This window comes from Pan paniscus, chromosome 16 (genome assembly GCF_029289425.2).
Source record: "Pan paniscus chromosome 16, NHGRI_mPanPan1-v2.0_pri, whole genome shotgun sequence".
NCBI classification, from domain to species: Eukaryota; Metazoa; Chordata; class Mammalia; order Primates; family Hominidae; genus Pan; species Pan paniscus.
Window position 1 is genome coordinate 31199588 of NC_073265.2, and position 17723 is coordinate 31217310.

General features: G+C 45.6%; 1 protein-coding gene across 1 annotated transcript in view; it reads right to left on the bottom strand.

Annotated features, from left to right (window-relative positions):
- The window catches only part of EHD4 (EH domain containing 4), a 78948-nt gene extending 62068 nt beyond the window's left edge, over positions 1–16880 (bottom strand). The window contains exon 1 of the mRNA XM_003805615.5: positions 16481–16880. Coding sequence (XP_003805663.2) covers positions 16481–16716 — 236 coding nt within the window. The 5' untranslated portion in view covers positions 16717–16880. The remainder of the gene's footprint in view (positions 1–16480) is intronic.
- Positions 16881–17723: the final 843 nt, after the last annotated feature.

Sequence of the window (17723 nt, forward strand, 5' to 3'; positions counted from 1 at the left end):
GGAGTGGATGCAGAGCATGTGGACTCCATATACCCATGGGAATGTGGAATTTAGGTTTTACAGCCCCTCTGGGATCTCAAGGGTGAAGACATTCAGCAGCGAGGCTGGAATTCAAAGCCAGATCACACTCTTGCCTCCACTCACGTCCAGTTTGATTTTTACACCCTGTGGCCTGGATGGGGCTATGTCTGGAGGCTGGTAGGAGAGACTGAGGGAGGGGAGACTGCTGGGGAGGGAGGGGCTTGGGAGAACAGCAGCCAGTGTCGCCCAGCTCCCCGCAGCACACACAGTTCGCAATTCACGAAAATGTGAGGTGTGGGAGTGGGTTTGAAGCTTGACAGCCACTTTGCTCCAGAATCAGTGCTAACAGCAATGGTGGGCTGGCCAAGACGGCCTACAAAAGGTCACACACACTGATTAAAGGGATGAACCAGACGAGAACTGCAGCGTGTGCTTTTTGGGGAAGAGCTCGGTGTGGAGCTCCACCTTGGGTGGCTCGCGGCAACACGGCCCCTTCTCGGCACCTTCACCAAGCCTGGCCAGGAGGAGGCCCTCCAGATTCCGGGCCAGGGAGGTGAGCATACCGATATCGTAGTTAAGCAGTGAGTCCCCAGCTGGACAATCACTCACACAGCACAGGTGTTGAAGTCAGACATCACTGTCGAGGAGTGCCTGAATTACTTTCTGATGTTTCATTCCTGTACAAGTACAGCAAATCCCACTACTTTTGAAATAACAGGGGTTTCAAGGAAAAATATAAATGAAAAAATTGTTTAAAGAAGAGCAGATGTTTCCTACATTCAAGTTTATATTGCAATCGAAGCCAGAGTTTTCTAAGTAGCGACCCTACCGGACAGACCTTTAACAATAAATTATTTTTAAAGTGTGCTTCAAATGTGAAATAATTTGAAGTCAAAGGTGTCCCCCTTTGACTGTGACCTTGGTAAATCAATCTCTGGATCTCAGACACAGAGGAAGAACTAGAATTAGGAAGAATTACTGTATTATAAAGCTTGCTTGCATTATCAATTTGTTTGGTGATACTTTCACAGATAATACAAAGTTAACATTCAATGTTCAATTTCACTATCAAAGAAATACCAGTAAAGACAGAGCATATTAACAAATTTTTGAAAACTCGGAATCATCAATGCTGGCAAGGGTCCTGTGAGATAAACACCCTTATATATGTTGGTGGGGGAATAAGTTGGTCTAACTTCACTAAAAAGCAATTTGACACCATGTGTTAGAAGCCTTTAAAATGGGGGTCTTGCTGGGAGCGGTGGCTCGTGCCTGTAATTCCAGCATTTTGGGAGGCCGCAGTGGGAGGATCGCTTGGCCTAGGAGTTCGAGACTAGCCTGGGCAACATGGAGAAACCCCATCTCTACAAAACATACAAAAATCAGCCAGGTGTGGTGGTGTGCATCTGTAGTCCCAGCTACTTAAGAGGCTGAGGTGGGACGGTCGCTTGAGCCCGGGGAGGTTGAAGCTGCAGTGAGCTGTGACCATGTCACTGCACTCCAGCCTAGGTGACAGAGTGAGACCCTGTCTCTAAATAAATAAAGAAAAAATAAACTCAAATGGGGATTTTGTGGAGTTGACCTCTAACAGCTCGTGCTGGTGTTATTTGAGGGCCTGTTTCCTCTCCTCTCTTGGGCTGTCATTTCCTGCAGGGCATGGTCTATATACTCAGTACTTTAGAAACCTGGAGTCTGGTAGGAATGATTTGATTCAGCCTCTTATCTTTACAAGCGACAAGACTGAGGGTTAGTGCAGGAACATGGCTTGTTGCTGGTCAAACTCACAGGGTGGCCATGCAGGATCCAGAACCTGCAGCCCCTTTCTCCTGGCCCCAGACTTCTGCTCTTACACCAGGCACAGCACCATCACCCTGGGGTCCCACACTGCCCCCAGCTCCCTGGTGCTCTAAGCAGGACCTGGCAGATCCCTGACTTTACATATGACACTCTAAGTTGATTGCCCTGAAGAAGATTTTTCACTGGGGGACTGCAGAAACTCAGATTCATTTATGTTACACTGCTGGGTAGACAGGTACATGTCAGTGCAGTGAGGGAACTCGGAACAACCAAGACACCAAGTATCTGACATGGGAAAAGGGAGAATGAAGTGATGGATCCACACATAGCAAGCTGGAAGGGAAGAGTCTGAGCTGATGCTGAGGTGCAATGTGCATAAATGGGTCAATCACACAGCCACACAGGATAGACAGCCTGATCAACTGTGTTAGACATTTCTCACGGTGGGAGTGCCTCAGAGGCTTTCCCAAAGCTACGAGTTTCCGGGACTCTAGTATTATCTGCAATAACAACAATTCAAAGGAAGAAGAGGACACAGGAAGACCACCGTGATTCAGAGCTGATTAGCCCCTCCACAGGCATCCTGTGCTTTGGAGACTTGATTTTTGTCCTTGGCTCCAATTTGCTCCCCCTTTCCTGTGTTCTCGGAGAGGCCTGCCAATTCCAGCAATGATTGCTCCAAGGTTCTCGAGCCAAGCCAGCCACATAAAAAGGTATGGACATTTGGATTCCAAGCAGCTGGGCGGAAGGGATGGTGGGGTGGATGGGAGACCTGACATCCCCTTGTCCTGGTCCGATGAGGTCCCCAGTTCAGACTCATCCAAGTGGCTCTGGGGCACCCCGGTTGCCAGCATTCAGTCCAAGCTCACAGAGCTACTTTGATGCAAGAGTATATATGGATGGTGTCTTCTTTTTTTCATTGCTTAGGCTAGAATTTTTTTTTTCACTTCATAGAAGTGAATGTCATTTATGACAAGGGGAAGAAAAAAAACTCTCAAGATATTGAAAACAGAGATACTCTCAATATGTCCAAGCACCATCTTCTCAACGATGAGCTTAAGAATGAATAAAAACCAAACAAATCTAAGTGGCACATTATTCAAACAAATGCTGGAGTAGTGGGCAAAGCATTACACTTTAAATAAATATACCTAATGTTTGAGGACTCGTTATGTGCTAAAGTCTTTACATGAATAGTCTCATTTCATCCTAACTACCTTATGGGCAGGTACTATTTCTATCCCTATTTTACAGATGAGGAAACTAAGGCTCAAATGGGTTAAGCGGTTTATTAAGATGAAGGATTTCTTGCTAGTCTTATGAGGACACCACCCACCCTAAATCAGAGCCTGAGAGGCCGACGGGTTCCACTGGGAATGTTTACAGGAACGTGTCCTGTGAATCATAACAAATACACAAATGTAAGATTTTAAAAATAATACGGCACATATATTTTGAGTGTTGTATGAGCATTATTTTTAAATTATCTAGCCAAATCTAAAGAAATGGTTTGTGTGGGCTGGGCGTGGTGGCTCACGCCTGTAATCCCAGAACTTTGGGAGGCTGAGACGGGCGGATCACGAGGTCAGGAGATCGAGACCATCCTGGCTAACACGGTGAAACCCCGTCTCTACTAAAAATACAAAAACAAAATTAGCCAGGCATGGTGGCGGGCGCCTGTAGTCCCAGCTACTCGGGAGGCTGAGGCAGGAGAATGGTGTGAACCCGGGAGGCTGAGCTTGCAGTGAGCCGAGATCGCGCCACTGCACTCCAGCCTGGGTGACAGAGCAAGACTTTGTCTCAAAAAAAAAAAAAAAAAAGAAAGAAATGCTTTGTGTGATGATAAACGAGATCTTAAAATATGTTCGTGCATACCTTGGCATCTGTGCATGGAGTCTGGGGGTTCAATTCATTGCTATTGCCTGAAACATTTTAAAAATAAGTTTTGGAAAGTTTCATGTAATATATTTTTCTTCAGAATACTTACTTGATCCACTATTTCACTAGGAGAGGGATGAAAAGGAAGAGTTACTACTTCTACTCTGATTTGATTTGAGCCTGGAAAGATGTTTTAAGACCAGTTTCTGGCCGGGCACGGTGGCTCACACCTGTAATCCCAGCACTTTGAGAGGCCGAGGTGGATGGATCATGTGAGGTCAGGAGTTCAAGGCCACCCTGTGGCAAACATGGTGAAACCCCGTCTCTACTAAAAGCACAAAAATTAGCCAGGCGTGGTGGTGCGCACCTGTAATCCCAGCTACTCGGGAGGATGAGGCAGGAGAATTGCTTGAACCTGGGAGGCGGAGGTTGCAGTGAGCCAAAATTGCACCACTGCATTCCAGACTGGGTGAGACTCCATCTCAAAAAAAAAAAAAAAGAGCAGTTTCTATTGTTTAATCTATCCTTGTGTTTCACACCAGGAAAAGTAAGTGGGAGAATCAAGCATTTATTACTTCCAAAGTCTTACAAGATAGCCCAAGATATATAAATATTTCCTAGCAAAACAGTATGACCTGCACTATCACTGCTTCTAGATACTAACAAATGACAGGTTACTCTGAAACCGTACTGTACAGTTTATAATGCATTTCACACATTCAGCTTATTTCATCCTCACTGCCATGGGAGCAGGTATTTTTATTCCTAGTTTATAGAGGAGAAAACTGCTTATGCCAAGTTAAATAGCTTACAGGAGACCACATTAATACCGGGTAATGACTACTTTTAACATTTTGATGTATTTCCATCCCATCATTTTTCAGTAAATGTAATTTTCCTTTATAAAATTGAGATTAAAGTTAAACAATTTTGCATCTTGATTTTTTACCATTAGTTTTTCCTCATACCATTAAAAATTCTTTGAAAACATGATTTTTAATGGCTGCATACTATTCTAAGTTGAATATGTATCAATTTATTTTGTCATTTCCTGTTAGGCATTTAAATAGCTTTCTATTTTTTGCTGTTATAAATAATGCTGAGATAAACATCCCTGAACAAACATCTCATCTACTTAAAAAAGTCTCCTTGGAATTACTGAAAAACTAAGTTAGGCTGATCTTCACTTACTTTTTTTTTTTTTTTTTTGAGATGAAGTCTTGCTTTGTCACCCAGGCTGGAGTGCAGTGGCATGATCTCAGCTCACTGCAACCTCTGCCTCCTGGGTTCAAGTGATTCTCCTGCCTCAGCCTCCCAAGTAGCTGGGATTACAGGCGTCCGCCACACACTGGGCTAATTTTTGTATTTTTGGTAGAGACGGGGTTTTACCATGTTGTCCAGGCTGGTCTCAAACTCCTGACCTCAGGTGATCTGCCCGCCTCAGCCTTCCAAAATGCTGGGATTAGAGGTGTGAGCCACCGCACCAGCCTCACTTACATTTTAAATGTGAAAACTAAGTTTTATTTTCATTTTTCCTTTAGTTAAATCATTGACATGTTATCACCAGGACTGTTTGTTCAGATGATGTCACCTTTGAAACTGCTGTGCCTACTAAGGGAATGGACATTAGGTCATTGAACCAATAAACTGGAATTTGCTGGGTAAAACTTTTCGCATCTCAGGCTATTTTTCCAGCTATGGATGGGATTTATACTCCTCAGGGCTGAGATGTGCTTGAAAGCACACTGCTCTCTACCCACTGCCATTACCTGTAAGTTGCTCCACTCCACCTTCCATGCTGTTTTGGGAGGAGGGTGAAAGAAAGGGAGGGGAAGTTCACTAGAATCAAATCAGTTTCTTACAGTTCTATTTGTTCTTCCAGTCTTTCAGTCACGCAATGACTATTTATTGAGTGTTTTTGATGTTGTAACTTGTAATTTAGGAGTATGACAACAGACTTTAGGTTGTAAACTCTTTGATCTGGGAGTACTGTAAATCGTCATGAGGAGGTTATGGAACACAGCATATCCCAAAGTTACTTGACTATGGAACCCTTTTATTTTCTTTGAACACTTACGAATGATCTCCCACAACTGCATTCCACAGAACATAGGTTAAAGGAAAAGGCTAAAAGGCATCTAACAAACTCCATATCCATTTTGTTTTTTTCTCCAAATAGAATCATTTAAATGAAATCCTTTTAAAACTAGTAATAGATAATTTCTTAATGCAATTAATTTATAGATAAGAAGCCACCAGCTGACATAATCTCTTAAGGTGAAATAACATAGGCAATACCATTAAGATTAGAAGCTTGATACGAATGCCTACTTCCTGGTATTATGAAATATGGAACAGAAGGGGAGACAAAGTAATCATGAAGGTAACTGATACAGTTATCTATCTAGAAAACTTAAGAGAATCTACTGACAAGCTGTCAGAATAACTTCTTGAGTCAAATGACCAGATATAAAACAAAAATGTACAACTCAGTAGCTTCCTTACATATCAGCAATACCCTGCCAAAAAAAATAAGAGAAATAAAAAGCCCATTCATAAGAGCAACAGGGCATAAAATACCTAATACATTAATAAGAGCTCCATAGGACCTGTAGGAGTAAATCAATCACTTTTCCAAGAAGGTCTGCGTTAAAGCAATGGTGAGCTGCTGCTTGGGAAGAGCAAATACAAAAATGTAACTTAGAGACAGAATGCAGTTCTAGGACAAATGGATCCCAGTGGGATTTTTTTTTGTTTGTTTTGAAGAACCTAACTAAGAAAGTTCTTCTCAAAGAATGACAGAAAATGAGAATTGATAGCATTTGAAAAATAAAGAGTAATGAACGCAGAAGAGTCTTGAGCTAAAATTATTAAAAAGTATTTCAAAGTGACAATATTTAAGATGGTACGGTGTTGGCATAAGAATTTACAAACAGAATAACATGAGACAAAGGTCCTAACAGACTCAATATAGTATTTAATAACTTAGCGTATGAGGAAGCCTCATGTGACAGCAGAAAAAGGTAGATTTAATAATAGTGTTAGAAAATGACAAAAGACAAAAAAAAAACAAAAACCCACAACAATATAATTGAGACAGATTTTACTTCCAGGTGGGTTAAAAAGTTAAATATTTAAAAAGTAATCCTATTTTAAAAAGAGCGCCCGGCCAGCCGCCCCGTCCGGGAGGGAGGTGGGGGGCAGCCCCCGCCCGGCCGCCGCCCCGTCTGGGAGGTGGGGGGCGCCTCTGCCCAGCCACCCTGTCTGGGAAGTGAGGGGCCCCTCTGCCCGGCCGCCACCCCGTCTGGGAGGTGTACCCAACAGCTCATTGAGAACGGGCCATGATGAGGATGGCGGTTTTGTCGAATAGAAAAGGGGGAAATGTGGGGAAAAGAAAGAGAGATCAGATTGTTACTGTGTCTGTGTAGAAAGAAGTAGACATAGGAGACTCCATTTTGTTCTGTACTAAGAAAAATTCTTCTGCCTTGGGATCCTGTTGATCTATGACCTTACCCCCAACCCCGTGCTCTCTGAAACATGTGCTGTGTCCACTAAGGGTTAAATGGATTAAGGGCAGTGCAAGATGTGCTTTGTTAAACAGATGCTTGAAGGCAGCATACTCCTTAAGAGTCATCACCACTCCCTAATCTCAAGTACCCAGGGACACAAACACTGCGGAAGGCCGCAGGGTCCTCTGCCTAGGAAAACCAGAGACACTTGTTCACATGTTTATCTGCTGACCTTCCCTCCACTATTGTCCTATGACCCTGCCAAATCCCCCTCTCGGAGAAACACCCAAGAATGATCAATAAATACTAAAAAAAAAAAAAAAAAAAAAAAAAGAAGCAGGGCACGATGGCTCACGCCTGTAATCCCAGCCCTTTGGGAGGCCGAGACGGGCAGATCACTTGAGGTCAGGTGTTCGAGACCAGCCTGGTTAACATGGCAAAACCTTGCCTCTACTAAAAAATACAAAAATTAGCCAGGCATGGTGGCCCATGCCTGTAATCCCAGCTACTTGGGAGGTTGAGGCACAAGAATCGCTTGAACTGGAAGGTGGAGGTTGCAGTGAGCTGAGAACGTGCTACTGCACTCCAGTGTGGGTGGACAGAGTGAGAGTCTGTTTCAAAAAAAAAAAAAAAAGAATGTGAGTGAACATTTCCTGAGTCTTAAGATAAACAAGGATTTTCTAACCAAAAAATAAAAGATATTATAAAAAAGGAAAAATTGTTAGATTTGATCACAAATATTAAATATATCTGCATGGAAAAATTATTACAAAAATTACAAGGCAAATTTCAAACTGGAAAAACACTTTTACAACTGTGACAAAGGATTGATATCTGTTACTGAGAAAAACATTTACATTTATTTATAAGAACAAGACCAGGGCCAGGCTCGGTGGCTCATGCCTATAATCCCAGCATTTTGGGAGGCCGAGGCAGGTGGATCATGAAGTCAGGAGATCGAGACCATCCTGGCTAATACAGTGAAACCCCGTCTCTTCTAAAAATGCAAAAAATTAGCCGGGAGTGGTGGTGGGCGCCTGTAGTCCCAGCTACTCCAGAGGCTGAGGCAGGAGAATGGCGTGAACCCGGGAGGCAGAGCTTGCAGTGAGCTGAGATCGCGCCACTGCACTCCAGCCTGGGTGACAGAGCGAGACTCCATCTCAAAAAAAAAAAAAAAAAAAAGGACAAGACCAACACTTCAAATGAAAATTGGACAAAGTTCACAGACAATTCAGACAATTCACAAAGTAATATGGAAGACAACTATATTTTATAAGTTCAACGTCACTAGTAAGAAATAAACAAATTAAAATAATTCTGTTCTGGCTGAGTGCCCCATGGCTCACGCCTATAATCCCAGCACTTTGGACTTTGGGAGGCCAAGGTGTGAGGATCGCTTGAGCCCAGGAGTTTGAGACCAGCCTAGACAGCACAGCGAGATCCCAACTCTACAAAAAATGAATAAATTGGCTGGGTGTGGTGGTGCAATGTACCTGTAGTCCCAGCTACTCCAGAGGCTGAGGTGGGAGGATTGCTTGAGCCCAGGAGTTTGAGGCTGCAGTGAGCTATGATGGCATCACTGCACTCCAGCCTGGGCAACAGAGCAAGACCCTATCTAAAACACTTTTTTTTCCCTATCAAATTAATTTTAATTAGTTTTACTGGCAGTTTGGTGAATTACTGATCCTCATATTTCTGGTGGGAGTCTAATTTGGAATAACTGTCCTAAAAAAGAAAGATAGATACATAGATTTAGGAATATATATAAGCCTGAAAAAAAAAATATATATATATATATTTTTTTGAGACAAGGCCTCACTCCGTTGCCCAGACTGGAGTTCAGTGGTGCAATCTCAGCTTACTGCAGCCTCGACCACCTGGGCTCAAGTGATCCTCCCACCTCAGCCTCCCAGGTAACTGGGACTACAGGCATGCACCACCATGTCCGGCTAATTTTTGTATTTTTTTTTAGAGATGGGGCTCACCATGTTGCCCAGGCTGATCTTGAACTCCTGGAGTCAAGTGATTTGTCCACCTTGGCCTCCCAAAGTGCTGGGATTACAGGTGTGAGCTGCTGCACCCAGCCTATTATCTATATTTTTTGAGGCACTAATTTATGCTTAGGCTATTCTAAGAAAAAAACTAGAAATACAAAGATTTATGGCCAAAAATGTTCAGTTCATTGCAACATTATGTATAACAGCATAAAAAGAGAAACAACCTAAATGTCCAACCTGTACTATAGATTATGATGTAGTCATTGAAGTTATTTTTGAAGACTATATAATGACATAAGAAAATGCTCATCGTATCATATTAAGCAAAAAAGAACCCCATTTATTAAATTATATTTACACAATCCTCAGTTTTGTAAGCATGAATTCTATGTCTTCATCTAAGTCACTGAGAGAAATGTGAACAGATGGGGTTTGGAACGGATGGAAGGTTCAGCAAAGTCAGCCTCCCTTTTCTGGGTTGAGGCTAGCCCTCTTCCATTCCTCCATTAACTGAACCTTCATCTGGCAATGGTTCCCAAATGTTTCCTAGGGGAGGGCACATAAGAATTACTGTGAGAGATGGTTTAGAAAAACAAAAACAGATTTTGGAGCCTGACCCACAGAGATTTCGACTCAGGAGGTCTGAGGTGGGGCCCTGGAATCCGTGTCAAAAGGCCTCCAAGTGATTCTGATGCACAGCCACGTGCAGAAGGAACCACGGCCTTCTGGTTCGAGGTTTTGAAAAGGACATTGAACACCTTTTGTAAGTCAGCTTCTGAATGTGAGTTAGGGAAGATAATGTCAGGATGGAAAAAGCCTTCCCCCTCCTACATTTCTCCAAATACTCTGTTGCTGCTTGTCAGGTGGATGATGTGACAACTGGCCCAGCTGCTGGCCTGCAGCGCTTCCCTGCTCGGACTGCAGCTGCCAGCGCTCCCCTGCCCACCCCCCGCCCCACCTACTCACCTCCTGCCTACCCCCACCACCCTACCCACCCCCTGCCTACCCTGCAGCTCCCTGCCCTGCTCTTCAGGACTTTTGCTCCAAGTCTTGCCTCCTCTTTGTCTTCTGAGATGCCAGCTGCTCCCTCTCCATGGCTTCCCTTCTGTCCACTTTTCATTCTGCTGAGGTTGTGCTCGTCTTTACCCAAACCCCTGTGATGCTTGTGGCCAGGCCTCCTTCCCCCAGGCCTAGCTGCTGAGAATTTGACGCCTCACATCCCACTCATTCCTCAACCCGCGCCATCTGGCTTCCTTCACCACCACTCACAGGCACACCTCTTGGCAAGGTCACCTGGCTCCCAAAGGCTAATCTACTGGTTCTGTTTCAGTCCTTTTCCTGGAAGCATCTGACACTACTGACCACCACCTCTCTCCCTGGCTTTTGTGGGGGTCGTTGTTGCTTTACTCGCCTCGTATCCCCTTTTCTTGGTAGCAGCATCCTCAGGAGCTGCCTTCCCCAGCTCTCAGGCCACGTGGTTGGGGCTGACCTCCCCACTCCCCACATTTCATGCCCCTGCCCCTAAGGATTGGTTCAGGGATGGGCATATGGCCAGGGTCAAACCAATGAGACTCAAGCCTGAGACTTTTACTGGGGCTGCTGAGCCAGCAGAATTCGAGGCTGGAAATGGAGGTGGCCGCCTGCCCACCCCTGAGAAGGAACACAACATGAGGAGGGCCACAGAGCCAACAGAGTCCTGGTGTGTCTCCTGCAGTCCTGGGCCAAGCCTGAAGCTTACACATCCTGGTCTGATGGGTTTCAGGAAAACGTTCTTATCTTTTTATCTAAGCTAGCTTTGGTTGGATTTCTGTCACTTGCAACCTAAAGAGATCTGAGACAGCACTGAGCCACTACCCTCCCAGGCAATTACCCACCTCTTTGGTACTTTCCCCGGAGGGTCTCCACAAGCTCTGCTTCCTCTCACTTAAGAGTCCTGTGCAAGGACTTGCACTTCCCAGATGCTGGCTACTAAATGCTGACACTCCCAAGTCAACAGACCAGCCCAGATATCTCCCTGAGCTCCAGACCCATGTCTTACCCCTCATGGACATCGCCACCTTGGTGTCCACTCAAACATGACAGGTCTAAATCTAAACTTATCATTATGCCCCATCCTTCCTCTTCTTGGATCCCCATCTCAGTGAACAGCTGTACTCCCCAGTTACCCCAGAAACCGAGGACTCATGGGTGACACCTCCCCACCCTCACTCCCTGGCCCTCTTTGGGCAGCTAATTCTCTGCTCATTCCTCAGGGCTCAGCTTTTAGGCTGCATTCTCAGGGAGGCAGCCTTTTCCAACCCGCAAGCCTGAATGAGGGGGTCCCTCCTATGCCTCCAGCCACCCTGTGTTTCTAGTGTCACAGCGCTTGTCACTCAGAGCTGTGGCCTGTTGACTCTCTTCTGTGATGGCTGTCCCCAACCCTGAAATCAAGATCATTTAAATAAATGAACACTAGCATCTGTAGGTGTGATCTTATATTGTATATTGAAAATATAGTCTAATTTTCTGTAAAAATTAAATATCTCAATATTTTAGAGAGATCTGTAAAGGGTATAGTATTTGGAACAGAAGACTGATTTTCAGTAGCCCCAGTATCTGGATGAGTGTGAGAACCACTGAATAGGACCCATAGTTTTTCTGTGTGAGATTTTATTTTTTAAAAAATAGACGAACCAGGCCGCCTATTAGTGAATGCCTTCACTTCCCTTTTCCTTAATTACTGAGTCTAGAAACTTATCAAGGGAATGAAGTAAGCCTTTGTTCCTATTCAGAATCCATTTCCCTGCTTTTTTGAAAATGAGAACATCTGCCTGCTTCCAGTGTTCCAATACTTTTCATATTCTTCACAATTTCTTAAAAGTCACCAAATACAGTTCTTCAAGCAGAAATGCAAGTTCTTTCATCCATGTGTCCGGCCAGAGATTTCCTGAACCTCGCCTGTGGCAGGCCCTGGGAGAGCTCCTCAGCCTGTGGTTTTAATCCTCTCTTGAACACAGCTGGGCTCCCTTCTGCCATCTCTGGGGCATTTTCTTTGAGGAAAAGGAGGAAGCTGAGTAGTTCTGCTTTCTGTTAATGTTGCAGCAAGAGCCCAAGAGTGGGCCGATCACTTCCTGATTCTTGTTCTTGTTCTAATCATACCTTAAAAGGCTTTTTAATGTCCAAGGCACTTTTACCTTCTCAGCCCACTCCAGCTTCTTGATCCTTCATACCGCCCATAAACCTTGTCTGCACCCTTGCACGTGCACCCCTGCCCCTTTTTTTCCCTATTAAATGCTATAGTTAAATGTTAATATCTAAAGTTTTTAAACACAATTACGGTATCAAGCATTTTATTAAAAATTTTTATCATACTTTGATTTTACCAACTTGAGTGTTATAAACAATGAACATGTTTATACATTGACAAGAATACTCATACAGGGATTGTGGGATGGCTACTTTCACTCCCTTTTCCCTCATCTTTACTCCTTTTTTTTTTTTTTTTTTGGTAGAGATGGGGTCTCACTATGTTGCCCAGGGTGGTCTTGAACTCCTGAGCTCAAGCGATCCACCTACCTCAGTCTCCCAAAGTGTTAGGATTACAGGTGTGAGCCACTGCACCTGGCCCCTCATCTTTACTCTTTAGTTCCTTTGCCCTTGGGTTCTTCTAGCTTATTTCTACTTTGTTTTCTTTCTGGCATCCATTTCTATTTTAAATTATTACACATAGATGCACAAATTACTTGGCTGGCACTAGTTGCAGAATCATGAAAATTAAATCACAGGATGCTTAGTGTTGAAAGACTGAATTGTTTTGGTTTTTTATTGAGATATAATTCATATACCAGAAAATTTATTCTTTTACAGGGTGCACTCTTTTAGTATATTCACAAAGTTGTGCAACCAATATCATCATCCAATTTCAGAACATTTTCATCACATCAAAGAGAAACTCCACGCCCACTAACAGTCATTCTCTATTTCGTTTGCATGTGGCTATCCAGTTGTCCTAGCACCATTTGTTGAACTATAGTTTCCCCCATTGTTCTAACAGTTTTTAAGTGGTTTCTTAGGATTCTCTACATAGAAGATCATGTCATCTGCAAAGAGTTTTACTTTTTTCTCTCCAGTCTGGGAGTTTATTTATTTCTTTTGTTGCCTTATTTCCCTGCTCTCTACCCTTTTAAAGCCTATATAGTTTCTTGAGTGACTTCCCTCTTTTTTCCTCATCAGAATAAGTTTTCTGGGGAGAGGGGACAGAGCATAGGAAGGGAGAAAGTGGAGCTCTTAAAAATGTGTAGTTTGGGACGGGGCGCGGTGGCTCACGCCTGTAATCCCAGCACTTTGGGAGGCCAAGGCGGGCAAATCACCTGAGGTCGGGAGTTTGAGACCAGCCTGACCAACATGGAAAAACCCCATCTCTACTAAAAATACAAAATTAGCCAGGCGTGGTGGCACATGCCTGTAATCCCAGCTACTCGGGAGGCTGAGGCAGAAGAATTGCTTGAACCCGGGAGGGGGAGGTTGCGGTGAGCCAAGATCATGCCATGGCACTCCAGCCTGGGCAACAACAGCGAAACTGTCTCAAAAAAAAAAAAATTGTGTAGTTTGCATTCATTTCAAATGGACTTCATACTTTTTCAGTGGAAATGTCTTCCTTCACAGCACCTGGGGCCAGGGATTTTCTGGAGGAATCTTTGAAATCTGTTTTCCTCAAGTTTTGGACACAAGCCTGGGTGAGCTCCATATCCATCCTTCCTCGGCTAGTACAGAGTCTAAGATGACACGGTCACTTTCCCCCATGCCCATCTCCCCTCCTTCTCTGGCCAATTCTTTATTGCCAGTCAAAGGCAGAAGAGCCAACAGCAATAAGAGAAGATTCCCACCACGTCAGCACAGGTTCTGTGTCATCAGTGACCTCTTGGAATGTGCAGGAAGCCAGGGAGATAAGAATCTATGGCTATGTAGATTAGGTACACCCCACAGTCAAGTATGAGCTTCTAGTGCCCAGTCGCTAGAAGCAAACAACCCAGACCACTAACCAGGCTCTAACTAAGGCAGGATCCAGGAAGCTCAGCACCCTGGGCCAACCCTTCTGCTCAAGATGAATCCATGGTTCATTTAGAGTGTCTGGGGTGATATTTAATTCCAAGTTCACAAGTCTCCAGGGTAGCTGCCCTTTTGTTTGGGGATTTCCTCCCGGGTGCTAAATCACTTCCTCCTAGCTCCAATCTGAAAAGCAATTCAGGTCTCCTGTGGCCTCACCAAGCTTCCTGCCCACACTGATTTTCTTCTAACCTCACTGGTCTACCTTGTGTACATCACCTAACAACAAAGCCACTTAGCTCAAGGAAAGCCTCAAGAACAAATGGCTTCCTAATAAGGTGATTCCTCCCTCACCCTAGGTGGCCCACAGCTCCAGCACCTGCTGAGAGGCGGCCAATTTGGATGAGGTAGCTGCCAGGAATCAAATCTCAGAACCCTTCATAAAACTGCGCTTGGCTATTCCACAAATTTCTCCAAATAATGAAACAGAGAGAAGAATGAGAATATAACGAGAGAGAAATCTGGAAAAATACAAAAGATAAATTCATGTTCCTGTGAGTTGTGTTCATCTTCCTGGGAGTTGATAATCAGGCTGGCTAGCTATCCAGTCTATGGGAGCAGAGAGAGGGCTGCATTATCTCCAGGTTGGCACAGCATCTAGCAGGGGCTCCCTGATGACACCTGGGCACAACAAGGACCTCACAGCAAAGACAAACAGGAGGAAATGCCTAGGGTGTGGGGACATGCCACCACTAAATTACAAAAATATATGCCTTTCTTCTTTGTATGTTTCAACAGTACCGCTTCCCACTCTTGTACCACTTGGCCATAACACTTTATTATCCCTAGTACCTAAAAACTAGTCAGTATTACTGAGACCTTAAATGTGACATTTGTCATCTTTCAAGGTGCCAGTTACTGTAATACAGCTATGGTTCATTTTGAGTGTCTGGGTGACGGTGACATATTTAATTCTATTTTTGTCTTGTCCATAAGCACCAAATAAAGCAATTTTGAAATTACTTTCTTCACACTCAATTTATTGTCTAGAACGACATGTCAATACACAGTATGTTGTTTTGTGGAATTCATTCACAGTGTATCTGGAGGCCTGGATTTAACATATTTCCTGTAGTGATAGCTACTCTATTTGTAGGAACTATTTAGGTCACTGGAGTGGAGAAAAAGAGGTCGCTACTTAACAGAAATGGCATGTATCCAAATATAGATGCAGTTTTCTGAACACCTGTTGCACATCAAATGATGAAGAGATTGTTACAATTTCCAAAACCCTGGACCAAAACCTTAAATGATCAGCACTTTGTTTCAACTGATACACGGCTTAAGTCAGAAAAATAAGTTCTTCTTACCAAAAACAGTGAGCCTAAATATGCTGGCTGCTTTAGAAATAAAACAGGTGATCAACAAAGCAATCTGTTTCTGTCTAAATAATTTCCCAGCAAAAGTCACTTCTGATGAAACTATATGATTTGAACCACAGGGTATGCACAGTGATTGTGTGCTTTCAGAAACACGGTAAGCATGACAAATATTTTCAGTTGTCAAGGGTAAGCGAGGAGGGAATGACCCACCTAAGAAATGGAAACTAACAAATAGTAATATGACACTCCCCCTTAGTTCCACAGGCTGGTGCGGCTGCTACACGCAGCTCACTTCCTACGGGCGGCTAAAGGCGGTGCATGAACTGAACGTAGGCGGCCTCTTTATCCCCTCCCCACAACACTGTGGGGTGGCACGTAAAGACCTCAAGGGAAGGGGGCCTGGGCGATACGCTCTCCTGCTGCCATTCATTTGTTCAAGAAATAGTTGAACAAATGAATAGTTAAACAAACGCTCCAACTAGGACTCTGTCCCATTCGGATACCCTACGCCTCTGCCCCCATTTCCATCCCTAGGCGTCACTCCCTCGTCAAGAATATGCTGATTATGGCTCGCGCCCCCTCTCTCCCTTGGACCCTCCGGCCAGGGCGACCGGACGAGGCCAGCGGGAGCAACGCCTTCCGAACCGCAAGGAAGGAGGGCTCGGAGTGCGCAGGGCGCGGGTTCGCGGGACCCTCCAGCGCGCGGGGCTGGCCAGCCGGGGCGGGGCCGAGGGCACCGGGCGCCGAGCTCCGGGAGGGGTCCCCGAGGTCGCGCCGGCCGGGAGGGGCAGCGGCGGGAGGCAGCCGACTGCGGCGCACACGTGGGGAGGGCGGAGCGGGGCGGGGGCCGGGCGAGGGGCGGTGGCGGTACCTGATGAAGGTGGTCTTGCCGGTGCTGTACTGGCCCACCAGCAGGATCATGGGCTTGTTCTCGAAGTCAGCGTCCTCCAGCGCAGGCGAGTGGAACTCGTGGAAGCGGTACGCCTCCTCCAGCGGCAGCACCTTGCGCAGGTAAAGCGAGCGCAGCCCGCCCGTCACCGTCTGCACCGCGTCCGCGCCGCCAGCGCGTTCGCGCCCGCCCGCCTGCCGCCCCATCCAGCTGAACATCCTGCCGCCAGTCCACGCTCGGATGGGACCCTGCTCCGGGTTCGACTCTCCCCGGCTCGCACTGAGCCGCCCCGGCCGCGCTGGCCGCCGCCCGAGGCGGGCCCCGCCTTGTGCTGCCACAGCCAGTCTTCGGCCGCTACGTCACGCGCGCTCGCCCACTATTCAGAAGAGCTCTCTCAGGTCCTTCCTGATTGGATCTCTGCCAGCGAGGGCTGAAGGCGTCAGCCAATTGAGAGGAGGTTCTTAATGAATTATTGATGACGGAGTCATTCTAGAGGACTGGGCGGGGAGATGGTGTCTTCCCGGCCGGGTGGCACTGACCGGTCATGCTCAGGGCCCCCTTCTGGTTGCCGGTGCCTCACCTCTGGCCAGGTGGCATCGGCTTCCGGGTAAATCTGAGCTGCCCAAAGCGAGCCTCCGGAGGCTGCTCCATCTCCTGGAACGTTTACTCATTCAGGCCTCTGGACGTCGATACTGGGGATGAAAAGTTCAGAAAGTGGACAGGCAGGTTCTGTCTTCCCGGGGGCGGGTGGTTATGACTCCATTTTACAGGCCAAGAGACCCAGGCTCACGGGCATAATTGACACAATCTTAAGGAGGGGAAGTGGACTGGAATCTATTTGAGTAGCTGTTTCTCCTACTTCTCCACATTGCCCTCACTAAATTCTGGATCAACTAAAGGCTTTTCCCCCTTCGTTTTCTTTATTTGTTTTTCTGTAAAGCCGAAAATTTAGTCATTACTCTCATTATTACATTATCCTCATTATTACAACTTTATTTCCACATATTGACATGTGAGTCATTGTCACCTCCTAGCTGTTTTTTGTTGTTGTTGTTGTTGTTGTTGTTGTTGTTTTCTGAGACGGAGTCTCGCTCTGTCGCCCAGGCTGGAGTGCAGTGGCACGATCTCGGCTCACTGCAACCTCCGCTTCCCGGGTTCAAGCAATTTTCCTGTCTCAGCCTCCTGAGTAGCTGGGACTACAGGCGCTCACCACCATGCCCAGCTA